Here is a 23750-nt window from a genome sequence, read left to right on the forward strand (position 1 = left end):
GCGCTGTACATATTTATGCTGTACATTGCACACTATAGGTGTAACTGTGACAAATTAGGGGGGCAAATGTTTAAAGTCAGTATATGTAAGTTTTCGTTTTAAAGGGATAGGGTGAATATTTCAAAAGCCTCACAAAAAGGCAGATTGACCAGTAAACTTCCAGTAAAAGACCTCGTTTTCTGCCTCTTTCACCATTTTGTTCTCATAGTGACTCCAGGGAAATTCCTGCTGCCTCTTTATTGGATGCCCCTTCAAATTATTATTCCCAATAATGTGCAAATTACTTTTCGGTGAAACTTTCAGGGCCATTTATTGACGGAATTATTGTGCACCAAGTTGCGGGGAAAACAAAACCTCTCAACAATAAATGATGTGAGGTAGACCTTGCTTAAAAATAATGGCTTAGAAGGCAAGATTTCATCATGATTTTTATTATTTCGCTGAGCCATATTCCGCTGAGTGTGAATGTTCTCACTAATTGGCTGGTAAACAGTATGCAAACTGGTTCAGTTGTTTTTCTGATCTGCTTATCAGAGGCAGTCATCTGCATACTTCTGACTCCATTTTTTTCTCCATTCAAAAATATTTGCTGCAATCAAAACAAAATGAACCTCCTCATTATTGGCTCAGACTTGTCAGCTTTGCCAAAATAGCTTTGCACACTGTTTCATTAAAAAGGGTTGAGTTAAGAGTAAGGGAACATGTTTCTCTCTCCAGCAGTATGCAATTACAAATCCACTTCAAACACTCACTGCAGTGCAGCTGCTAAATGAAGAGAGGGTTTTCTTAAACTCGCTCAGTCCACTTTTGATTGAAATGAAGCCAAGCAAATAGCATTTCTGTTTGCATCATTTTTTCAGATAAACTATTTTCAGTCAGATTTCAAAAGCTAGGTGAATTGGTCAAACCGCCCGTTTTCAGATGATAAAAAAAAACTACTTAAAAAACAAGTGCTACTTTAATTAAAATTGCTGATAGCTAGCCAAAGGGATCTTATTTGAAAATATACTGTGATGTTTTTCACTGATGACTAACTTGCAAAATATTTTGGGAAATGATTTCAAGCTCTCTTTTGAAGTTGTGGACCAGCTGATGACCATGAAAAAATTATATTGATGTGACAATTTTGAGGCTAAATTATGCAACATTTGATAACCGCCAGACTTCAGAGATGTTTTTATTCAACAGCTACTGGCTATAAAGATAAAAACTTTTTGGGCTTGTGTGTCCCAATTCATACTTTGTGAGGGTGTAGCAAACCTTGAATAGGTACATAGACTGGAAATAAATGCTGTGTGTTTGTTAGTTGTTTTACATAAACTCTTCATAAATCTGTATTGTGCCATTTGCTTTTTGCAGCTAACACAGCCAAGGTGTTCATTGACGTGCAGGATGAGAATGACCATCCTCCCGTCTTCTCAAGGAAGCTCTACATCGGTGGCGTGACGGAGGACACCAAGATCTTCAGCTCTGTGCTCAAGATAGTGGTAAGAAAGCATCAGCCTCATTGTTTTTGACATACATAGACAGGCTGAAACTAAAGGGAAACTTATTCTGCTAGCGCTGTGTCAAGACTTACTCTGCAGCCATGGTGGGAGAATTCATCCGATCTGCTCTCTGAGGCACAGTTTCATATCCTCCCCTATCGCTCGCTACATCTCGTCCTCAATTTCGCTCTCCCTACTGTCTGTCCACGAGCCGGTGGGATCAGAGTGAGCTGAGCGGTGTAATCCTAGTATGTTCACAGAAGCATGGCTGGACATCCTGTCTGATTATCAGCCTGCTCTGCCAAGGTTTTACTTTGTCATCCTGTGTACACTATGTCTGTTCCTATTGTAGGTGGGTTTCATTGTGTACCCACACACAGCTGACATTTATTTAACCTTTCAGGCTATGTACAGTTGAACAAGGGAATACCTACAGATGCTACTTGAAGGTTTATGAAAGTTGTTTTTCAGGTAAAAACAAATGTTGCTCATTCGCCATATCATTCGCCAACAGTAGAATCATCCACTAATATATTTGTAAATGATGAGGAATTATAAACTGGTCTCCGTAGAGTGACCATCCTAATGAGGATTTTATGGGTCAATGAAAAAAGCAAATGACCCAGGAATATCAATAAAGAGCTTGGCTGCAGAGATAAATATTCAAACATGGTAGAAGGTTGTTTAAGCGCCTGTGATCCAAAGAGCTAACAGTTCAGTTACCCTTGATCTTGAGGTTTGACAGAGGAGCATCCATTTACCCCGGTCAGATGACCTTCAAGTCCTTTTTCTATAGTACGGTGTTAAGTGTTCACATATCTAAGCCGCAGCTTCAGTGTGGAGGTTTATATGTGATCAACAGACTCTTGAGTTCTGGATTCTGTACTTGTACACGGAGAGCCTTAGTGAAAATAGAACAGGGCAGGTCTGAGCTCAAGGGCAAGTTTACGTATCAGCTTTGTTGCAGTCTCCTGTTTCTCAGATGATGATTTGTTAAGGCAGTACTCAGATAGGACAACTGATCGAAACTAAGATATATCAATTAATCCTGTTGTAGACAGAATTTAACAAGACACCATTACTCCAGTGGAATACAGGATTTTTTTACCGCTTAATTGCCGAGAAATATGTAAAGGAGGTCTAGAAAATCTGTTACATATTGAAAGTAATTTTTGAAAATCCATTGAAATAAATTAAATTAAAGTTGTAATCTAAAGAAAAGCAGTCTAAGTCAAGTACTGTAAAGTCAACCAGGATGCAATGCACTGCATATTTAATTTATTGTTGTTAATGTTTTTTTGTGTTTTGGTTGGTGCAATATGACACTGTACTACGAGAGAGGAGTAGAAAATAAGCCAGTTATTTTACGTTACTTTGTGCTGTTTACAAGGTTCATTATTAGAAGGTGAGTCAGCTCAATGTATGTGAATTATTAGAACTGAAATACAATCTGCTCCCTTTGGTCAGACTGTCCAACCAAACTCCAATTTAAAAGCAGCTTATGGTTTTCTCATCATCACTGAGATTCCCTTCTGTTTCACTTTGATCTACAGGTACAATCGTTACACATCATTAACTAACCTATGATGAAGTGTTTGCCAGCACTGACAAACATATTGACTGGTCCAGTCCCATACTTGACCACTGTTTTCCTCATTGCAGGTGGCCTGGAGCCACAGATCTCTTCATTTAATCTTGTTCCCTCGATGGGGAAGTAAACAAATGAGTATTTTTTAATTCTTTGATGCACATTTTTACAGCACCTGTTTCACGGCAAAAGGGGCGTGTTTGATCTGAAATGTATAGGCATTTTTTTACTTACCTGGACATGGTTTAGTGTAGGCTGACCAACGTTAAGCTATATGTTCGATGTGCGCTTATCAGTGCTAATAACAGGGTGTCTGCGGGGTATTAAAAAGTATTAAAAGGTAGTAAATCAACTAAGTGAAAATTAAGGCTCTTTTTTAAAGAATAGCACGTGATTTGTTGTAAGTTTGTTTGTTTAAAGTTTGCCAGAATTTATTACATAGACTGTACAATAGACCTATTTTCCATAACGCACAGCAGTAGACTTAGGATTGTTCTATGTAGTTCATGCAATAGAGCTCTCCGTCGCTATTTCCATCATTTAGAGTTCACAGAGGCCATTTATGAGATCAATGTATTCCTGAGGAGGGAGTAGATGTTATAGGCAGGTTGTCACACAGCCAATGGTATTGTTTACAGCGTGCATGTGACCCACACAGGGCGGGATCTAAACGCGGTCCATCGGCACTAAAGTTTAGCTGTTTAGCGAGCATGGATTTTAGATTTGGTCACACCTGATTGGCTTAGTTAAAAAAAAAAATTGACAATTAAAATAAAATTGTTACAAAACATTTGTATGTAACTTTTATTGGTAATTTTTTCATTTTTAAAATGTTAGTATTGGCCCCGGGCATCTTACATTGTCAAATCTGGCCCTCAGATTTGACAAACAGTCTGATTACATGATTACACCCTCTTTAAAAAAAAGTTTGGACACTCCTGATGTAGATGGATCTATCTACATTGTTCAGTTGACTGAAGTTGACAACTTGATGGAAGAGCAGCCATTAATATCAAATTTCTGCTAGTATACCCAGTACACCGCTCCGAGTCGTACCACCAGTCAAACTTCCACTGCAGCAATCGCATCTTCTCTGAAAGTCACTTTGAATTAAAGCTTCAGCTAAATGACTAAATGTAAACGTAAATAACTAAGGGACTGACAGTAACAGTGTGTGTGCCCTCTCATTTATCAATCCTGCTTTTGCTATATGACTAGAGGCAAGTTACACTGAGGTTTTAAAAAATATTTAGAAGGTATTAAAAAGGTATTAAATGGTATTAAATTTAACTTCAGGATTCCTGCATAAACCGTGAATAAACAGGACCTTTATTGTGTTGTAATTTAGCTGAAGGAAGTGTACAGCCATCTAATCCTTTAACAAGAGATTATCACTCTTGTAGGGCAGCTAACCAGTACCTTGATCTGATTTTCAGATGAGTATCATAGACTAACAACAAAGTAACAGTGTATTTTGGGTTTTACAAACACCTTTTCAAATATTTTTAGGGTGAAAGTAAAACTTCATTGAGAAAAACTGTAGACATTTTAAATTAAACTGGGACCTGGCCAGAAACACAGGAGCTATTTACAGTGTAATGGACACTGGACACAGTACAATAGTGGTGAGAGAATGTAATGTGAAAGAAAATAAGTAGGTGTAATATCAGAGCCGGCAAGTACAAAGGTCATGTAGGGAGATTCATAAAATGTATTTCAGACCTTTTGATATATGCAAAACATCCAATCCAGAGGAGCTGTCACTCATAGATTCTTATAAATAAAGTAGGCAAAAAATGTATTACAGTCTGGGAATATATTCATTTTATCAACGGTCTGAAATAAAACTCCAAGGCTGCTTTTACTGCAGGAAATGAGCTTATCCTTAATCTTTAGGTTGTAGCTTTAAAATAGCTTTTGTAGGAGATAAATATTCCTCAAGGACTAAAGCCATGTGAATCATTCTTCATTTCATTTGACGACTCTAAGCATGAGATTAGCATATATTCACAGTTATTCACAAGACAGATTACTGCAACTGAAGAGATTTTTTTTTTTGGAGATAAGTAATAAAAACATTTAAGCATGTTAACACCAGAAGAACATGTCAAAAATGTTAATATAGGCATTGTTTGAACATTTACTCAGCAACATTTCATTTCATGGACATTAAACTTAAATACAAGGTGCTAAACCATTGTGACAAAGCCCAGTGCTTGTGTGTTTTGTATTTATGAGTAAGGAGGTTGACATTGTAGAACTCCTTGGACCAGTGTTCAGTACATTAATGTGTGTGTCTGTGTGTGTGTGGGTGGACGGGTCATCATGTGTTCAAGATAAAAGACAAAAGGATAAAAGGTGTACATGTGACATACCAAGGCTTGCCTTCAAACAGGGTTTCTTAAGAGCTTAATGTACTAATTCAGTTTGTTAAAGTGAGAGCTCAGCGTGAAATAAAGTATAACCTCACAGGGGATGAAGGAAGCGCTGCATGGTTCTGATGGCTGATCCAAGTTGATTAAGTGTGTGTCAGACCCTGATGAATACTGAGAGTCAATACACATTGGTCTGTTTTATTGCCTGTGGACATAGAAAAAATGTATTATAGCATTGCACCTAAAGATAGAGTGCCTTAGTCATTCCATCACTTAATATTAAGCAAGGTTTTCATTGACAATATAACCTTAGTTTTAACTAATATTATTCTTATATATTATATTCACAATTACCAAAAGCCACAATATGTCTCTGTACCCAAACTTGTATGGCAGGTCTTTTGATGCACAGAAAATCAATGCTATTAATTTAGTTTTCTGATGGCCATAAATCAAATTTCATGGAATTCCAGTCAAAGTTGTTGTTGTGTTAGAGAGTCTTGTGGTAACTCTGGAAATCACAGGCTGGAAATGAACCACTCACAACTAATTTAACTTAATTTAACTTAACTTAATTTCTCATGTTTGAGGCATACAAAAACTCACCTGAGCATAACGAGATATTATTGGAGTTTGAGGTGCAACAAATAAACTAATTAAAATGAATTTTACAAAAACTTTAGAAATTCAAGCATCCTGAATGCAGAATGGGTGACACAAGGTATTTTTATATGGTCTCATTCGTAGTCCTGCATTGTCACTGGTAAACAAACTCATAATTGATTTGGGGGCTTTGTTCCTTAGAGGCAGACAAAAGATTAAAGTAACTCAATCTGCCATTAGTTGTTCTATAAAAAAAGAGATTCCAAACAGATACCCATTGAAAAATGTCAAGGGAACTCCCTCTAATAAATCTACTTCACAGCAGACATGTTGACTTGTCAAGCAGGAAAACCACAGGTGTTACTAAAGACATTAGCAACAGATCAGGTCCATTTAAGTGTCCCAAGATGCCAGCGAATTATCATGCACAATGTCACGTCCATAGAACTGGCAAAAGAAAATGGAATGCAACAAAAATGTTGTTATATCAGTATGCAGGCAGTGAAAACAGTCCAGAGAGAACATGTATGAAGTAATTAGTACAAACGCAGGATAGAAGGTATTGTGGCTTTCAAATAGGGCATCTTTTCCGGAACTGTGAATGATGGAGATGGTTTTAAAATAATATTTAACCTTGCTCATTTCCCAACTCCTTTAAATATGTAAAACCTATCTTAGATGTGGCACTGAATAGTAAATCAACACACGCACATCACTGTGCAGTGGCTTCAGTCAGTCAGTCAATTCAGAATCCCCTTTCTGCCTTTCCTTAAACTTGGAATAGACACCAAAGTGTTGAGTGTTGAATTATGGGTCAAGTGCTATCTATAATTTCCCAAGAGCCAAGGCTTTTTTTTTTTTAATATGGCAACTGGGAAGCGTTTGTACTTGGCTTAATTATTAACTAAGCTGAGCGCCCCTTTCTCAGGAGATGATAATTATAAGAAATATCAACATTTAGCATATTCTGACCTTCTGGTATTTCACTCCAGAAATGCATAATATACTGTAGTCACAAGTAGCAACTGAGGTTTTTATGCAAGCAAATGAACTTTGCAGCCCCAGATAGGTTTGCCTTATTTTCTTATAAAATCGTGTCTTGGTGTAGCCGTAAAGTTAAGTGAAAAATATTCCATCAACACGGCAGTCGTGCGCTGTTTCTAAAACAGTCTGATTACATGATTACACCCTGCTCCTTGTGACACTTCCTTGACCCTGTTTTTTAATCAGTAAATAATTAAAATTCGTGGGTAGCCACTTTTTCTCAGCTTCCTCCTTGACTGCTACTACAACAAGGAGATGCCTCAAAGGTCCAGTGTGTAAGATTTAAGGGACAGAACTGTTGTTTTCATTAATGTATTATTACCTGAAAATAAGAATCTTTCTTTGTTTTGTTTTTTATCATAGAATGAGCCTTTTATCTACAGATGCCATCGGTCCTCCTTGTCCACAGAGTCAGCCATATAGAACTGCCAGGGTGAGACAAAGGGGTTGCAGTCGGCAACTGCACCACCAGAGTTGGCACTAAATCCTACACACTGGTCCTTTAAGTATATTTCTTTGTGTTCTGAAATGTCCATAACAACGTTTAAAGGTTTTGCCCTCCATAGAGTATAATGCTGGTGCATATGTCTGGTAAATTTGTCTTTACCAAATGAGGATATCTCATTCTGCTGATTTATACAGTCCTTTCATTGGGACCTTGCTGCCCCTCATCCTCCTCTGCCAACAGCTAGAGAAAGAAAAGAGATTGCTCCTATTTATCAGTGTCACTCCCTACAGACAAGCACTCTGAAAATTGATGCCCGTGTGTGAGCTCAGTGGCCTGTCAGAACTTGTGCCTTTGAGGTTGACCATTCTGTGGTTTTGCCAAATCGGACATGAAGTGGTTTGCATGCAGATTATGATCTTCATAAATTATGTATTGTTTTTGAAGATGAAATGGTTTTGACCCCTGCCATTTTCCTGCTTTTAGTAAAGCAATGGGATTAACACTAAACTGAAAACCAAAAAATCTATTGCCAAATTAGTGCTTGCCTCTCCCCCATTGCCACCACTGACTGACTGGAATCAATTTGTGGGTGTGATCAGTATATTTATAGATTTTCCACTTATTATGTATCAAATGACAATGTCTAATGTGAGAGGCGTAGCTCGTAGTAATGAACCTACAGAGCATCATGACCCAACCTTGGAGCTCTGCTTGGCATCACAGAACCTTGAAGTGAGTTTCAGCTTATTGTTGAGCTGTGACTTTCTCTCTTGCTGCTTACTCACTGTGTCTCATAGCTTTCTGCACACCACTTGCTCAACATCAAACTGCAAATAAAGTTTGTGACTAGCTGGTGAACACAGTGAAGCTTTTATTAGCTAAAGAGCCAGATGAGGACATTTACCAGGTGAACAAACTGCACCAAATTAAAGATAGAGTTGCACCATAACTGCTGAATGTGTAATTAAGCAGCTGCCTGTTAACAAGTTTGGCTTGAAAAGTGATGACGTGTCAATGTTGTGTCCACAACTTGTTTCTACTGCCCCCAAGTGGCCCGAAAAAATCAATCTGCTTCATTGCAGAAACTGAGATATGTTGGATAAGAGGGTGAGGATGGGCTCCAGCAGGTGATGGTGAGAGGAAAGCTGAGCTGAGTGTGTTATGCATTGAGGGTGGCAGGTAGAGGATTTATTAGGCTGGCAGAAGTGCAGAAAAGAGGTACCGGAAAAGTTATTTTTTATGATGATTATGATCATATTGTTAACTATAAATTCAATATGCTTGTTCTTAAAGATTACTCTTAGCTGGCTAGAAGAAATCTGTATGGATCTTTTGGATTTGGAGCTCAGCCAATCACCTCAAGGATTTTCATTAGTTTCGGATCATGTCACAAGCAATAAAATGGGTCCTCTGTTGTTTTTACATTTACTGTGGTCTGCTGTGGTGAAATTACAATAGTGTGTTGCTACCACAAGGACATTCGGTGAAGGATGGTCCAGTGTATCATATGCTAAAGGAGATAAGAAAGGAAGAATAGAGGCACTTTTCCTTAGCTTTTAGCAAATTCTTATCATGGCTGCTCTTAAATACTTCTGGGTCATTTCACTTTTTTATAAAGCAGACAAACAGAGGGGTAGGCAGGAAACACCTGGAAAGACTGGAGTTGTGGTACTAACCATAACAGTGGCACCTGGTAATTTACATCGAGCTATTCCATGTTTAAAGACAGAAAACAATTAATTAACATTCATTAATAAAGAAAGAATAAAAAGACATGAATCCTTGCCTTCTGTCTCTTTAGCATCTTACAATGTGTATCAGTGGTTAAAGCTGCTGCAGTGTGAATCAAACCACTTGAGGTAAAGATAACTTATGAGCCTCCAGCTGCAGCCCTTTTCTCTTTTGTCAGCTACTTTTACGGAACACCTGCATGGAAACGAATTATGAGCAAATATCGCAGCCAGTAAGAAGACATCACTTAAAAGCTCCACTCATTCACCTCTCGTTTCAGTTTGTTGTGATCGATGAATTGTTAATAAAAATGTGCCAACCAGTCAGCTGTAGCTTAACATAAGTTTATAATGGTTGTCCATCAATGCTTTTGACATGATTATACAACATAACTTGACACCATGGCAACAAATCATAAAAAAAAGCAGCCTTAACCTCCAGTTCTACAACCTGACAGCTTTGATGGTCTGCTGTCATGAGAAAATGTAATGGTTTTGATTTGTCATATGGCTGCAGATTAATTGTGTGATGAATAATAGCATCATAGGGGAGTTTGAGGCAAAGGCAGTGTTTTCTTTTTAAACCTTCAAGCATTTTGCTCTCTTGGCCAAATTCTCTGATGTCGGAGCAGGTGTTTCCCATTAGCCATCGAAGACAAAATATCACCTGTGATATCAGCGATTGGGAAGTGTCCAGAAGTGCAATATTCTTGGAACCAAACAGCCACCATCACAGCTGAAGCAATGGCTGCGGTCCGAGGTGGAATTTAAATCTCTAAATACAAAATCATTTTTTCCACAAGACATCGTTCTCTGATTAAGTATTTTATCTTTTTGTTATCGTTAGATGTATGAAACATTGATGTTTGTCTGTCTAACTTTGTACTTGTGTATTACATGTGTGTTACAGGCCACTGATAAGGACACTGGGAATTACAGTGAGATGGCATATCGCCTGATTATACCACCCACAGCAGAAGGTCAGGACAGCTTTGTTATCGAGACCTACACAGGTATCCTCAAATCGGCCATGATGTTTCGAAACATGCGCAGGTCCTACTTCAAGTTTCAAGTTATCGCCACAGACGACTATGGTAAAGGACTCAGCAGCAGTGCAGACGTTGTGGTGAGTATCCAGTATGTTGCTTTTTTTTTAGTGTTATGTATGTTTGTAATAATCAATACGGTATATTGCACATGTACTGAACTGCGTGAACACTGAGGAACACACTCTGTTAGTCCTTGACTTGCTTGTTACTTGCACACCAGTGGCATATTGATTGCACGCTGTGTGCTACTTCCACAGCATGGTATCTCTGCAGAGAAGAACAGTGCTTTGAAATGTGGAATTGGTTTGCAATGTCAACTGTCTACAATCCATTGATACAAGAGAACCTAATTAAAGGTGCATTCCACCGATTTTAGACGTCAAAGTCAATTTAAAAGCAATTGGGAAGTACTGCACAACCTGTCAAGACAATGTCTTCTGCAGGTCTGGAGGAGCTTTGTCAAGTCTAGAGTTGGTGAAGTGAATATTGATACCACTCTCATGTCTATACATTAGCTTAGCGTAACACAAAGACTGGAAATGGTGGGAAACAATCCAGCTACCAGCATCTCTAAAGTGCACGTTATATCTCTTTTTTTTATCTGCACAGAAACTGACAGTGTCTTATATGCCAGACTATTTTTCAGTATACGGAGTTATTATTTTATAGAATGCATAGACTGTACGAGCAAAGCGTTTAAACAGTTTTTAAAGTTGCTTTATGGGAAGCGTAGGCTTCAGTATTTTGGAGCGTGACCCATACTAGTGAGTGAGTAAAAGTGACGACCATGACAGTTTGCTGTTTGCTGTCTCAACTCCCTCTACTATGGAAGTGCAATATTAAATCTGCTTTATAGAGCAGTGTTTTTATTAAGTAGAATTGTAGGCATGAGTAGCTGGTAATAATTATCAAAAGATGCCATGAAGTACAACCACAAACTGTACAAGTGAGAGTAAATTTGATTTATTCTGGTTAGGCAAACCGCTGCTTTGTTTTTTTTTCGTCTTACTAATGTGTTCATTATGAGCTTAGATGATGCTTTTTTGGTTTGTTTGTTCAGTACTAAATGTTTTGTTTCCCGTCTATTGAATTATTCACGGTAGGTACAGGACACTCAACATGTGGTCTCTGCCACTGGCTGATGATCCAATTAAGCGCTTTCTTTCAGCCATGTGTATAAACTCTATACACATTACGTACTTCTGTGCTTGTATGTTTGTTGTTTGAATGTGTGTCTGGATATCTCTTTTTTTCTGTGTGCATTACTTTTTCCCAATAATTTCCCCACGCAGACACTGTGATTGGGCTCAGCTTTGCCCCCAATTCAATGCTTATCTTTCCTGACTGTGGGCAGGCTTATTTTTCCTTTCAGTGAAATATGTCTGACTAACAAGCCTCTAACGAGACAGAAGGAGGGTCTGGGACATTGCCTGGATATGAGAGAGCAGCTAGTGCTTAACCACGGTGCTCGTTAATTTTCAAGGGGAAACCTAATTTCACAGGAGCCGCATGGGAGATTTGGCTTCAGAGCACAGAGGCTGTTGTCTGTGCACTTAACTGCGGCATCAGAATTAGGCCCTGTTAAGTTTGCCGCATTGAACCAATACAAGCAGGCAATTAGAGAGTCCACTAAAAGAAGCATTTGAATGAGTCGACAAAACTCACAGTAGGATACATGAATAACTTTTTTTCTGCTATCTGCTTTACCTCTTGCTCCTTTATTTCTCTCCTTTCCTTCATCCTATTCTCTCTCAGGTTTCTGTGGTCAACGCGTTGGACATGCAAGTTGTTGTGTCCACTGTCCCACCCGCGTTGGTGGAAGAGAATAAGGAGGCGCTCATTGAGTAAGACAACATTTATGATGAAATATGAAAGAAAACACTTTGTATAATGCTAGGAGCAGATATTTTGCACTAATATTTTATAAAGCAAGCTACTGCATAATAAGGAGAAATAGATATAAATAAAATATGAATCTTTGAACAGATGCCCGTCACCTTCTGCTGCTCTCGTCCATGCAACATATTATTTTTCAGTACATTTCCTTGTCCCTAATATTATTTTTGTTGATTGATTTTGGGTAGAACTAACCGTGCAAAATTAATTGCATATTTTGGGCGCAGTGCCCACTGTGGTTCACTGAGGTGAACTTGGTCCAAGGTGGCGTCTTAATTTGTATGTGAAATTACTTTTTAAGGACTTGAGACGGTTATGATTCAGCAATACCAAACAACTATTGAAAATAAACACAGACTGATAAAAATGGATGTTACGTAAAACTTGTTGACCAATCAATCAAGATCATGCATTCGCCAATGAGACAGTTGAGTTCATTCTCAAATTCAAATTAACTGCTGATAGAGATTCATGAAACATCTTCTTGCAGCTCTCAGGGCACAGTTTTGACTCTAATTAGTCAATCTGAAAGGCAAATGGCCGTTAATAGTTGTTTTTCAAGAGCTTGCCGTGTCTCTCCCACACAAGTGACACCGCTCTTCAGGCTGAAAAACACACACATTAGACATGTTAAGCTCTTTGCAGTAATGTCATTTGAGAGGTGTGCGATTTTGCACAGTGCTGGTGATGATCCAGAGCCATTTTACCTGAGTGCTCAAACTGTTTATCCACCTTGGCAAAGGCAGACGGCAAGGCTTTCCTTTATTGGCTGTAATTTGAGGTGTGGATTTCTTTCTGGCTGAAAGGGATTATCAGAGCCTTGCTTTGCCAAGAGCCCAATGTGGAGAAGAAAACTGCTGCCCAATGGGACAATCATTGCCAGAGTGGAGTACTTAAGATTGGTGGCTCTCATATTGCTTTGGGGACAGAGGTGCCAGAAATGGTTTGAACTAATGTGAACCTGGCTTATAAAAGTCTAGACATTAATTGTTTTTTTTTTAGTATTTATGCTTTTATTACTTTTTTTATATAAGTTTGACTTGTGGTTTTGTGTTCAGGATTATGGAGCGCTATGTCCAGGACCAGATTCCAGGTGCCAAGGTCATTGTAGAGTCCATCGGGCCACGCCGCCATGGCGATGGCTTTGAACTAGAGGACTACAAACAGTCGGACCTGATGGTGTATGCCATTGACCCGACAACAAACCGGGCCATTTCACCCAAAGAGCTCTTCAAGTGAGTGGATGCATTTTATTATATGTACAGTCCATCATTTGATTTAAATTGATGTCCTAATGACCCTGCTGTGCTGCATGTTTTTCCTGCACTCTCTCTCTTTACCCTCTGACCATACAGTGAGTCAGCAAAAGTCTCTTTCTCATACCCCCCTTGGCTTCCTCTTCCATCGTGTCCCCATTTTTTCTTTGCCTTCACTTTCTTTATAAGACTTTTATCCGGCCGATGCACCAAATCTGTCATGTGTCTTAGAAAAGGGGCAGATACTGTATAAGGAAGAAAAAGGAGTGGGTGAGGTTACGGAGGGACAAAGTGAGAGTGAAGCAGGGAGTATTTCAATCAGTCCAGCAAGCTGCTCCAAGAGCCTGGAGATATGCCAGAAATATATTTTATTCCTTTTATTTGGGGACATAGAGATAGAGAGATTTTTTTTGTGTGCTAAAATCTTGTTTGACCACTCAGAGCCTGTGTAATCCTATGCTATAAAAGCAACACAGAAGTGCTTACAAGACACTTTTACATCCCATCAGAAGAAGAAAAAAAAGACGTTGGCTTTAGCTTGTACCTAAGGACAATGGGCTCATCTTTCCCATGTTTCTTAGCTCTTCTGTCAAACCGATCAGACACCAATCTTAAAAAGACAACTCCATCAGTGCATGACTGTTGCCGATCAATAGGAGACCCCCTCATCTGAGTGCTCCTATTCACTCTCTACCAATTTGGTCTCCTGCTTATGTCACAATGTGCTATCCAACACCATCTTCTGTCTTTATTTCTCTTTATTATGGTTACAGTTTTGTGTGTGACTCCTAAGAAACAACGCCCCTTGTCTTTGGAATGAGATAGTGACAACTTCAGCTCAAATGACATTCAGAGGTGCCTTGTATATGTACTGAATTAATCTCTAGACATTATCTCAGTGTCCTTGATCATCAGATGAGCGCCTCAACTGTTTTTTAAGTGGGGGGATTGAGGCTACAGCTATCTTCAGTCAAAACTATTGAACATCTCGGTTATCACAAGTGGCAGCTTTTAAGACAGCTCGGTTAATTTTAGGAGGCTTCTCACATCCCTGCCTTAATATGAATCTGCTTCCTTGGATCCAGGTAGTGTCAGTGAAACAATTGGGGAAAGGCATTTTATGCATGCAGTACATGTCTGACAGTGGTGTAGGGTAATTACATGTAATATATCTGCTGGTAAATCTCGGAAGGAGAAAGACCACATGCAGTGGATTCTCGGGTCTGGGCGTCCTTATGCCACCTTGAACGGAGCATTCTCTACCATTTGAACTCTCTGGAGAATAGATTGCCGGAGAAGCCACTTAATAACCTTCATCTGCATCATTTATTCACCTATAGAAAAACAAAAATGACAGTAATTGGATGTGGCAGCGTGCTCAATCTTGTGATGTTTGAAAGCCTCTCTTGTTATGGTTATATAATAACCACAGTGGGTGTATTGCTTATATGCATGTTTATTTTACAACAATACTGATGCATTTTCTGCCACGAGCCTGTAATTTAAGAAAGGAAAGAAAAGATCACATTTGGTATTTGTTCTTTTGTACACCTTTTGACAAATCTCTTGTACTCGCATTAACAGTACGCAGCTTCCCATTCACCTTTAGGTCATTCATACAGTAATGTGATCTATATTACCACATGCCACTGATCTTGAAACAGTTGCAGAAAATGAGACATTTAAACCTGCAATAACTGATTCCTTTGGTGACTTTGGTTCAGCAGTAACAAGTTGTAAACACAACGTCGACACATCATATCCTTTTAGGTTGATATGCTGAACTTTCATATCCAGATAGGGAGCAACATTATCATTTCTTTGGCTTGCTTCTCTCTTTTAGCGCTCTCTTTTTGGTCTGCACCAACTCCTGTGGGAAATATCTGTCTCTTAGGCTGATAAAAGCTTTACTATGTTCCCCACTCAGTCGCTAACTTTGTCTGTCTTCCATTTGGTGTCGCAGGTAGTGTACAGAGCACTTTTTTCCCAAAAACTATAGCCGAAACGGACACTATGAGAGCAGGAGAATGAACCAAAAAAAATTTGGGTCTCCACTAATTCCTGAGGGAGATATCAGGCTCTTCAGCTAGCTTTTAAGGTTTTAGGGCTTTTCTCTCAAACTACCCGCTGTGGTGCAGTGAGAGTGAACCAAAACAGTAAAGTTGTGGGCTGAAGGGCTAAACAATGAGCTGAAACTTGTTATGAAGCTCCATAAAGCCAAGCAGAGCTGCAGATTCAGGTGATCTCTCTTTGTAGGTTCATCTCTACGAGCGATCCCTTTAACATTGTCACATTAATATCCTTGATTATGTGGTACAGTTATAACCGAGATAAGATAAATATGATATTCAGGTTAGCAAGATTAAGATAGATTACTAACTCAGCCACTGTGCTGCCGTTTATTTTCCTGTTCTCATTATGTGCTATAACAGATTTCTCGATGGGAATGTGCTGGACATCAACAAGGACTTCCAGCCGTACCTGGGTGAAGGTGGCCGCATCCTCGAGATCCGCTCTCCAGACATTGTCGCCAGTGTGAAGAAGGCGGCCCAGGCTGTGGGCTACACAGAGGGAGCACTCCTGGCCCTGGCCATCATCATCATCCTCTGCTGCATCCCTGCAATCCTCATCGTCATGGTCACCTACAAACAGTGAGTACTCTCTCCTCAGTAGTAATCACCATCCTCTGCAATCGATTAATCATCTTTAACTGGTTGTCAGGAGGAAATTTGTTTTAATTAAGCAGACCATTATCTTGGGAGATATTATACTACACATGGTTTTTGCTAAATGCTTTGCAAATGCAAATCAGATATTTATTATTTCTATGTAACCTACTGTTTACATCCTCTACCCTGTGGCCTGTTAGAATAGCGCCTGGAAAACCACAAACAGAATTGTTGAAAAGTGTATTTGTCAAGTATTTGAGATAAAGCAAGAGCACTTCTTGCTTGGCTGCTGCCTTGTGTGTGTGTGTGTGTGTGTGTGTGTGTGTGTGTGTGTGTGTGTGTGTGTGTGTGTGTGTGTGTGTGTGTGTGTGTGTGTGTGTGCGCGCGTGTGTGTGTCTCCCTCTCTATCTCTTACTCGGTCTCTCTCATCAGATATGCTGACTGCGCACTCTGCTGGGCTAATCTCGCTGCTCATGCTCTGTGAAAGCAGATTAATTAACACTCATTTGTGACAAATATCTACAGCCAATTGTGACCGTCACAGTGCGTCTTTGCGCTACTTAATCATCTCTGCCTGACACACGCACACACACAGTAAACAGTGCTCTCTCTGTCTGGCTTGCTCTCTCTCTCTCATTCACTCACACACTGTGCAGTCAACAAAAGTATGATACTTTCAGTTTAAAGCATCGTTCACATAGTTGAGGTAATTGAACTGTTGGTTGGCGAGAGTCTCTCCCCTCTTGTCATCGTCATGCTAAGTGTTCCATAAACGGTGATGCTTAGAAAATGTTTATTCACAGCAGACGCGCAGAGTGGATGTCCTTACACAAATGCACAGACCAAACACACAGCAGTGATCTGTCATCTGACATTAGACCTAACACACAAACTGCCATAGCAGATGGCGCTTTGTTGGGGGCGACATTATTTTGGTAAAATGAACCGATTTAGGAAAATGCTTTCTCATTTCTGCGTGTCAACATAATTCACAGTCGACTAAATTTGGGAATGAATGTAATATTTAAAACATGAATCAGTTTATCCATGTGGAATAATTGAATTTTGTCGTGAATAAGTAATGGCGACATGAAACACAGAGGATTCACTTAAGAAAAAAAGCAATGTCTACTTTTTCATGCAACCCTGCAGTCACTGTTACTGTTACTGTTTGCATAGAAAACACACTGAACGTTTTTTCCCTGTTTGTGGTTACATAGATAAACATAATATGCCGTACAAAGTTCTTCTGTTGTCTAAATATTGTATGAATAATGCTCATTATTTAATCTAACGTCATATATACATTACAGTCCTGCCAAATGATGTAATTACTCATCTCATTTTTTGTCCTCTCTCTCTCTGTTCCTGTCTCCTCTGCTTCCCACTGAATCAAAATCTATCACCAGGTTCAAAGAGTAAGTAATTTTTCTTGTGTCTCATGTTTTACAAGTGATTGCTCTTTCAGTGCTTGGAGTACATTTTCTCTCATCTTCATTATTCATTAATAATTTGAAGATGAGTTGAATGTGCGAAGATGAACAAAATACATGCCAGCTAATGCCACCCGTTTGACATGTCTCCAGCATAAAGACATAAAGCATCACTGATTCATCTTGTAGGTTATAGATTGAATGTTTAATCTGGCAGAACGATTGCTCTTCATGTGGAAAATCTGATGCAGTTCAAAAGGAAAATCAACCCAAAGTCAACAACACTCACGGTTCTCTACTAATATCCTCTCACTCAACTCAACATTATACTGGTCACTCTTATCAAAATCTTATGATCTATTTCCCATCAGTTCTCAGCTGTCTGCATAAACTGCATGTGCATTAATATTAGACCTACTATTGTAGTTAAGAAACATAAAACTGCACAAGTAGTTAGAGACAAATAAAAGTTTCTACATTAACTTCTCAGTTTTATCCTATTAGTCAATACCTTGAGAATTGCAGATATGGAAGGGACTACATTTTCATAACTTTACTGCTTCCTTGCAATTGAAACATTTTCTTTGTTTATTATTATTATTATTATTATTATTATTATTATTGTTATTATTATTATTATTATTGTTGTTATTGTTATTATTGTTGTTGTTGTTGTTATTATTATTATTGTTGTTGTTGTTATTGTTGTTGTTGTTATTATTGTTATTATTATTATTATTATTATTGTTGTTGTTGTTGTTGTTGTTTTTTGTATTAATACTGAAACTAATACTGCACTTAAAGGTGAAAGGGTTGCCAGTTCTACTGATCCCACTTAGAATATTATTTTCATAAATATGTTTCATTAGTGTATAATCATCTGAAGACAAGAATAAATATGTTTTTGTTACCTTAGTTAATGTTATTGAGTCTTTTAAATCTACAGACACTGTGGTATATCTTCCACAGAGTCCGCCATGTTTCTACAGTAGCCCAGAATAGATACAATAGAACAGATATTTGCATTTTCAGAACATGTGCCTACTGCAGTTTCTCCTTCATGCCTACAAAGAGAGGATGGGGCGAGGGGGTTGCGATCAGCAGTTACATCGCTAGATGCCACTAAATCTTACACAATAGACCTTTAAAATAATGTATCAAAGATCAAGTTTCATTTGGAATCTCTTTTCTGACCAGAAAAGCTTAATGCAGCTTTGCGCTGATATAACATAAGAACAGACGCTACTCATACTTCATCCCACTGTACCAAGTTATTCTTTTACAATCCCTAATATCTTAATTTGATAGTATTTTTTGTTTTACCACCAGTTACTGCATCTGCCCCTCTTTTTGCAAAAAAAAAAAAAAAAAGGCTTGTGAAAACACATGTTTAATTCATGTCGAGACTTCATGCATAAGTAATGTGCCTGGCTTCGACTCACTTTTTACCCACACAGTTAATTCTTAACTACATTAAACATGAAAGGAACAAAGCCTTGATTTTTCTTTGTTTAGTTTGTGTGTTGTGTTTTTCACTCGTGTTTTTTTTTTCTGCATGTGGACTAGCACATCTAACATATATCTTGGTGACTGTAAATGTGAACACTTTTTTACAGGCGACAGGCAGAGTGTGCCAAAACTGCCAGGATTCAGATGGCTTTACCACCTGGAGGGAAAGCGCCTCCACCTGGTGCTCCCGCTCCAGCTCCCACTGCTAACCTCTATGAAGAACTGGGTGACACCGGCATGTGAGTCAACCCTGACCCTTTATTGTCTGTCTCTCATCTTATCCATCCCACCTGTTCCCATGACATGAAGGTACTCAGTCTTGCTCTTCAGGTTCCTTTCTTTGAATTTCAGATTCAAACTCAGTGCTAGTACTACTGCCTTGGTATTTTACTGCTTATATGCCAACCAGGATTCTAATGTAGGATTCAAAATCACATCACTCCTCTCTTCTAAAATTACCACTGGCAGCCCTGCATGTTGACCTCAGACAGCTATCTGCTGCTTTAGATATATTAGTAGCTGCATCGATGAATCGCTCTGCTCCTTGGCTTCCTACCCATGATCCACTTTAGAAGTCTGCAAACCACAGTATATGCTCAGCACAGGCGGCAATTAGACTTTAGCCTAAGTATTTGTTTCTAATTGGACTTCGTATGCATTTTTTGCAAGACCCTCTCTCAAGGTAAGGATGTGTTTATGTTCATAAAATACTACATTGTTTACTGGAAAGAGAAATAAAAACAAAATCCGGGCTGCACTTAATAATCGATTTAGTCATTAATTACTTTGAACCTTCCTTTGATTAATACCTCGAATGCCTTCTGAGCCTAACTTTATGTCCAGAGTGTTTTTCCATCAGCACAATCGGATTTCGCCTTTCATGTTAAATACTACCCTGAACGTGTAATGAAATGTTAATGCTTGAGGATTAAATGAGGTTAAATTGAAACCGCTACCCCGCTGGGTTTAGTCATTTTGATTTACAGCATATTGAAGCGATACTGCTACTAACATCACGATTGCCATTTTAAAGAAAGAAAAAGGAAATTTAATGGCAAGCTGTAAAGAGCTTTTGCAATGTTTACAACAGATGTTGACCAACACTCAGCAACAAGCAGAAGCTTTCGGTTCTGTTGCTGAAGAAAAACTCTCATGGGGAGTGTATAATAGCTGAGCATCGTTTATTTGGGGGTTATTTTCCAGCCTGTGCTCAGAACAAGAGTTGGTCATTAAAAAAAAATCATTAAAACACTAAACTCCATGTGCAAAGACAGTTTTCTACGCTGAAAGGTATTGCGTGTACGAGTCTGTGTGTCCGTGCCAACAGTCCTGGATACTCTCAGATGTTCACAGCGAATAAATCAGTACTTTTTTATCCTCAAAGAGCAAACGGTTGACGCACCATTGAGTTCACACTTTATCTACACCTCTGACATCTTTAGTCATTTTATCATCTGTCTGTGTTTCTATCTCCTCCATCATTTCTATCTCCTGTCTCTCTGGATTCAGACTGCAGTAAGTAATCCCAGAACAACTGACGTATGAGGTCCCTGAATATGATCAATATTACGTGTAAATACAGTACAAGAGCGGCCTGCTCCGTTACCCTCTTGCTTATAGCATTTGAGCGGATGCACATACTATACATAGATATGATTTTGGGCTTAACCTCTATTAAAATGGTAGGTTTTCTTCTTTCATCGTTAATACCCTTGTGCATTAATGTATCTTTAATTGGCAAAAGCCTGTTTTGTTAACTGACCTTGGTGACATGGTAGCAGTTAGAAGGTTTTGTAGGTTTTGTAAGCTTAGTGAAGCTTTTTTTTTTTACTTCAGTGTATTTTGACTCCCTTTGTTTAGAGGTACTGCACTTCAGTAGATATGACTAGCTGTCTCATCTCTCCCTTCCCATTAGACAGTCGCCTCCTTTTGTGTTCTGTCGACCTTACTATCGTATCTCTTAGTATTGTGACTGATCTCACTAATGCATCCAATATGGGCTGATGTTGGATATTTGTATTATACTGTATCTTTGGACCAAAGCCCAGCAATTCTATGGGCATGATAAATTTCCCACTTCAATATTTAATTGCATCAGGTTGTAATTCTTTAGCATAAGCTAAGAACCTTTTTCATTTGCTATACCTCAAAATACAGACAAACATCTGTTGGTGCATGTGGTGCAGATGTTCAAAATTCTGTTGAATACTGAACCATAAATTAGGCAATTTATACCTGAGCAAGAGTCACAATACTTAGTTGCTGATGCAGGAACAAATAATAGCGCTGTTGCTTTTGCCTCTACCTTTTTTCTTTGCTTCGCTCGCACTCAGATCATCAATCTTCACCTGTTTCAAGTCTTTGTTTTTCTTCTTCACCTCCACCTTTTACTGGGGCAGGGCTAAAAAGTCTGTCATTGAGGAGGCTGACCACCAGAGGATTCTTAGCACCTTTGCCTGTCGCGCCATTGCAGCCCGCGGCAACGGAGCATTGCATGTCAACTTGCCCAAGTCAGAGAGCAACGTGACCTTCCTCTCTGACCGCAAACCACTCACCACTCACAACCCTGTCTACGATGACAACAGTCCCCCCAGCAGTCCTGATGTCTTTGCACGGGGCGAGAGTCCGTCTGAAAAACGATTTTACTTTTCTCCTTCCCACTCAGCAGGGTCAGGGTGCGCCTGGTCAGTGCCTGCTCGTATTCACGGAGGGCTGCACAGTTACGAGGTCCCAAGGAGACAAGGTCTTATGCACCCAGATGACTGGGAGATGCAGATACTCCAAGCAGGCATGAGAGTCAGGCAAAGACAGGAAAGTTCAGACACGCTTGACTTGAGTGGCAGCACAGAGAACAAGTTGTCGGTCCGTGAGCAGGCCAGGCAATTTGAGCAACAGGCTCTCCAAGAACAAACCCTCAAGCAAAACCGAGGCTCCCTAGGCTCCCTCTCTTCGATCCTTATCAGGGATAGTGACAGTAATGACGTACTGGAGGTGTCCTCAGAAACCTTGCTCTCCATCATGGATTACTCCTACAGCCCGACATCTGTGGGCAGGGATGTGCCCCCCAGCATTATTATTCCCCAAGGAGAAGAGTCATGGCCTTTAGCTAGCCAAAGACCAACTCCACCTGTCCTCAAGAAGTTCAGCTCCAGCATCTCCAGCTACATGACAGTTCAACCTTGTCAGATCACTGTGGAGATCATACCTGACCCACCAGAAAATCCACCGCCTCCTCCTCCACAACAGCCACATCCACCTTCCCCGCCCACTCCTCCTCCCTATAGTCCACCTTCTACTCCACCTTTACCCTCATACATTCAGAAACCTCAGTATAGCCCTAAACCCCGTCCTCCGCCGCCACCTCCTCCTCCTCCTCCTCCTCCTCCTCCACCTCCTCCTCCTCCTGCATCTCCTCTCCCTCTGAAGAAAAAAAATGCTCCCCCACCTCCACCTCCTCCTCCTCTTCCTCCCCCTCCCTCACCTGTTAGCGATCAGATGCGTCCAGTCGTCCAGTTTGTTCCAACCTCTTTGCCGCCCGTATCCTCGCTTCGACCTGTTTCAGAGCGGAAACACCCCCCTCCTCTTGACCCATCACAAACTGATGTTGGAAAGAAGGAGCTTAAAGGGATCCTGAAAAACATCCAGAATCTTGTTGACATAGAGAGGTCTGTTGCCAACCTGTACAGCCAAGTAGACAAAAATTGCAAGGTGCCCAAGTTTAACAAGAAACCACAAGTGACTGAGGAATCAGAGGCTAACAACCCACAAAGCCCTGATTCCTGGGATGAGCAGAGCACGCCAAATATAACCGACTTCAGCTCTGTAGTCCAAATCAACTCAACAACAAGTATGAACTGCACTGAAAATGTAACAAGTGAACTGAACATGGCAGCAGAGGTTCAGCAGACGAGCCAATTGAACTCGGACAGCCCAGACACCTCTGAGCTCAGTGAACAGTTTTCCCAGTCCACAGCGTTGTGACTTTTTCTCTTTGTCTCTATACTCTCATTATTTCAATTCATACATCTTCATGCCTGTTTTTCTGTTGTTTCTGTTTTTTCCCCCCAGTTGTTAGTGTTTTCTATAAGCTTTAGCCAAGTCAAAAACTTTTGACAGTGTGGGTTTTTCAGAGACAAAATGCTTTATTACGTGATGCTTTGTGTGGAAATCAAATTATAGTGTCAACTGCCAAGAAATGTACTCAATGTGCTTACAAGCTTCCGTTAGAACATAAAGCAGGCTTGCGTGTACCATATCAGTTGGCTCAGTTCATTTCCGTGTTTTAATTATCTGAACTGCTATGAGATTTAGAATATCGTTAAGAATACCCCAGAGTTAGCAGATTAGTCAGCTCATCATGTTATAAGTATGTTATTTCAGTCTATAATCTTTGAATTTAAATTTAATTGAATTAAATTATACTAAACACCAAAATATATATCCAACAACCCTGGGGTCTGTTTCCCACCATTTGCTGGCTGCAGATTGCCAAATTCGAATTTGCTTTTTTACTTCTTGACAAAGATAAGGTCATGAACATTTAGGATGCTGTTGCTTCGCGCAGAATCCAATTTAGGCAAAATTATAATGTGAGATGATTGTTTGTTTTTTTTTTAAATAGGGGGAAATTACCCCTGTTAAGAATTTGCCAAAGGTATGCAAA

At 39.6% G+C, this 23750-nt stretch overlaps 2 protein-coding genes across 6 annotated transcripts in view; both read left to right on the forward strand.

The window, feature by feature from the left end:
• pcdh15a (protocadherin-related 15a) overlaps positions 1-23750 on the forward strand; it is a 201065-nt gene that overhangs the window by 166333 nt on the left and 10982 nt on the right. For all 5 annotated transcript variants that reach the window (XM_027278161.1, XM_027278165.1, XM_027278164.1 and 2 more), the window contains 7 exons: positions 1360-1487; positions 10186-10401; positions 12080-12168; positions 13279-13455; positions 15909-16127; positions 17555-17563; positions 19195-19326. In XM_027278161.1, coding sequence (XP_027133962.1) covers positions 1360-1487; positions 10186-10401; positions 12080-12168; positions 13279-13455; positions 15909-16127; positions 17555-17563; positions 19195-19326 — 970 coding nt within the window. The remainder of the gene's footprint in view (positions 1-1359; positions 1488-10185; positions 10402-12079; positions 12169-13278; positions 13456-15908; positions 16128-17554; positions 17564-19194; positions 19327-23750) is intronic.
• Positions 21277-23520, forward strand: LOC113745675 (protocadherin-15-like). The gene has a single exon (XM_027278167.1). It carries the CDS (start codon positions 21353-21355, stop codon positions 23066-23068), a length of 1716 nt encoding a protein of 571 aa, XP_027133968.1. The 5' UTR covers positions 21277-21352; the 3' UTR covers positions 23069-23520.

Source organism: Larimichthys crocea, chromosome III (genome assembly GCF_000972845.2).
Source record: "Larimichthys crocea isolate SSNF chromosome III, L_crocea_2.0, whole genome shotgun sequence".
NCBI classification, from domain to species: Eukaryota; Metazoa; Chordata; class Actinopteri; family Sciaenidae; genus Larimichthys; species Larimichthys crocea.

Bases quoted from the DNA above. Each gene is read 5' to 3' on its own strand.
- LOC113745675 (XM_027278167.1), top strand. From the start codon at position 21,353: ATGCAGGAACAAATAATAGCGCTGTTGCTTTTGCCTCTACCTTTTTTC.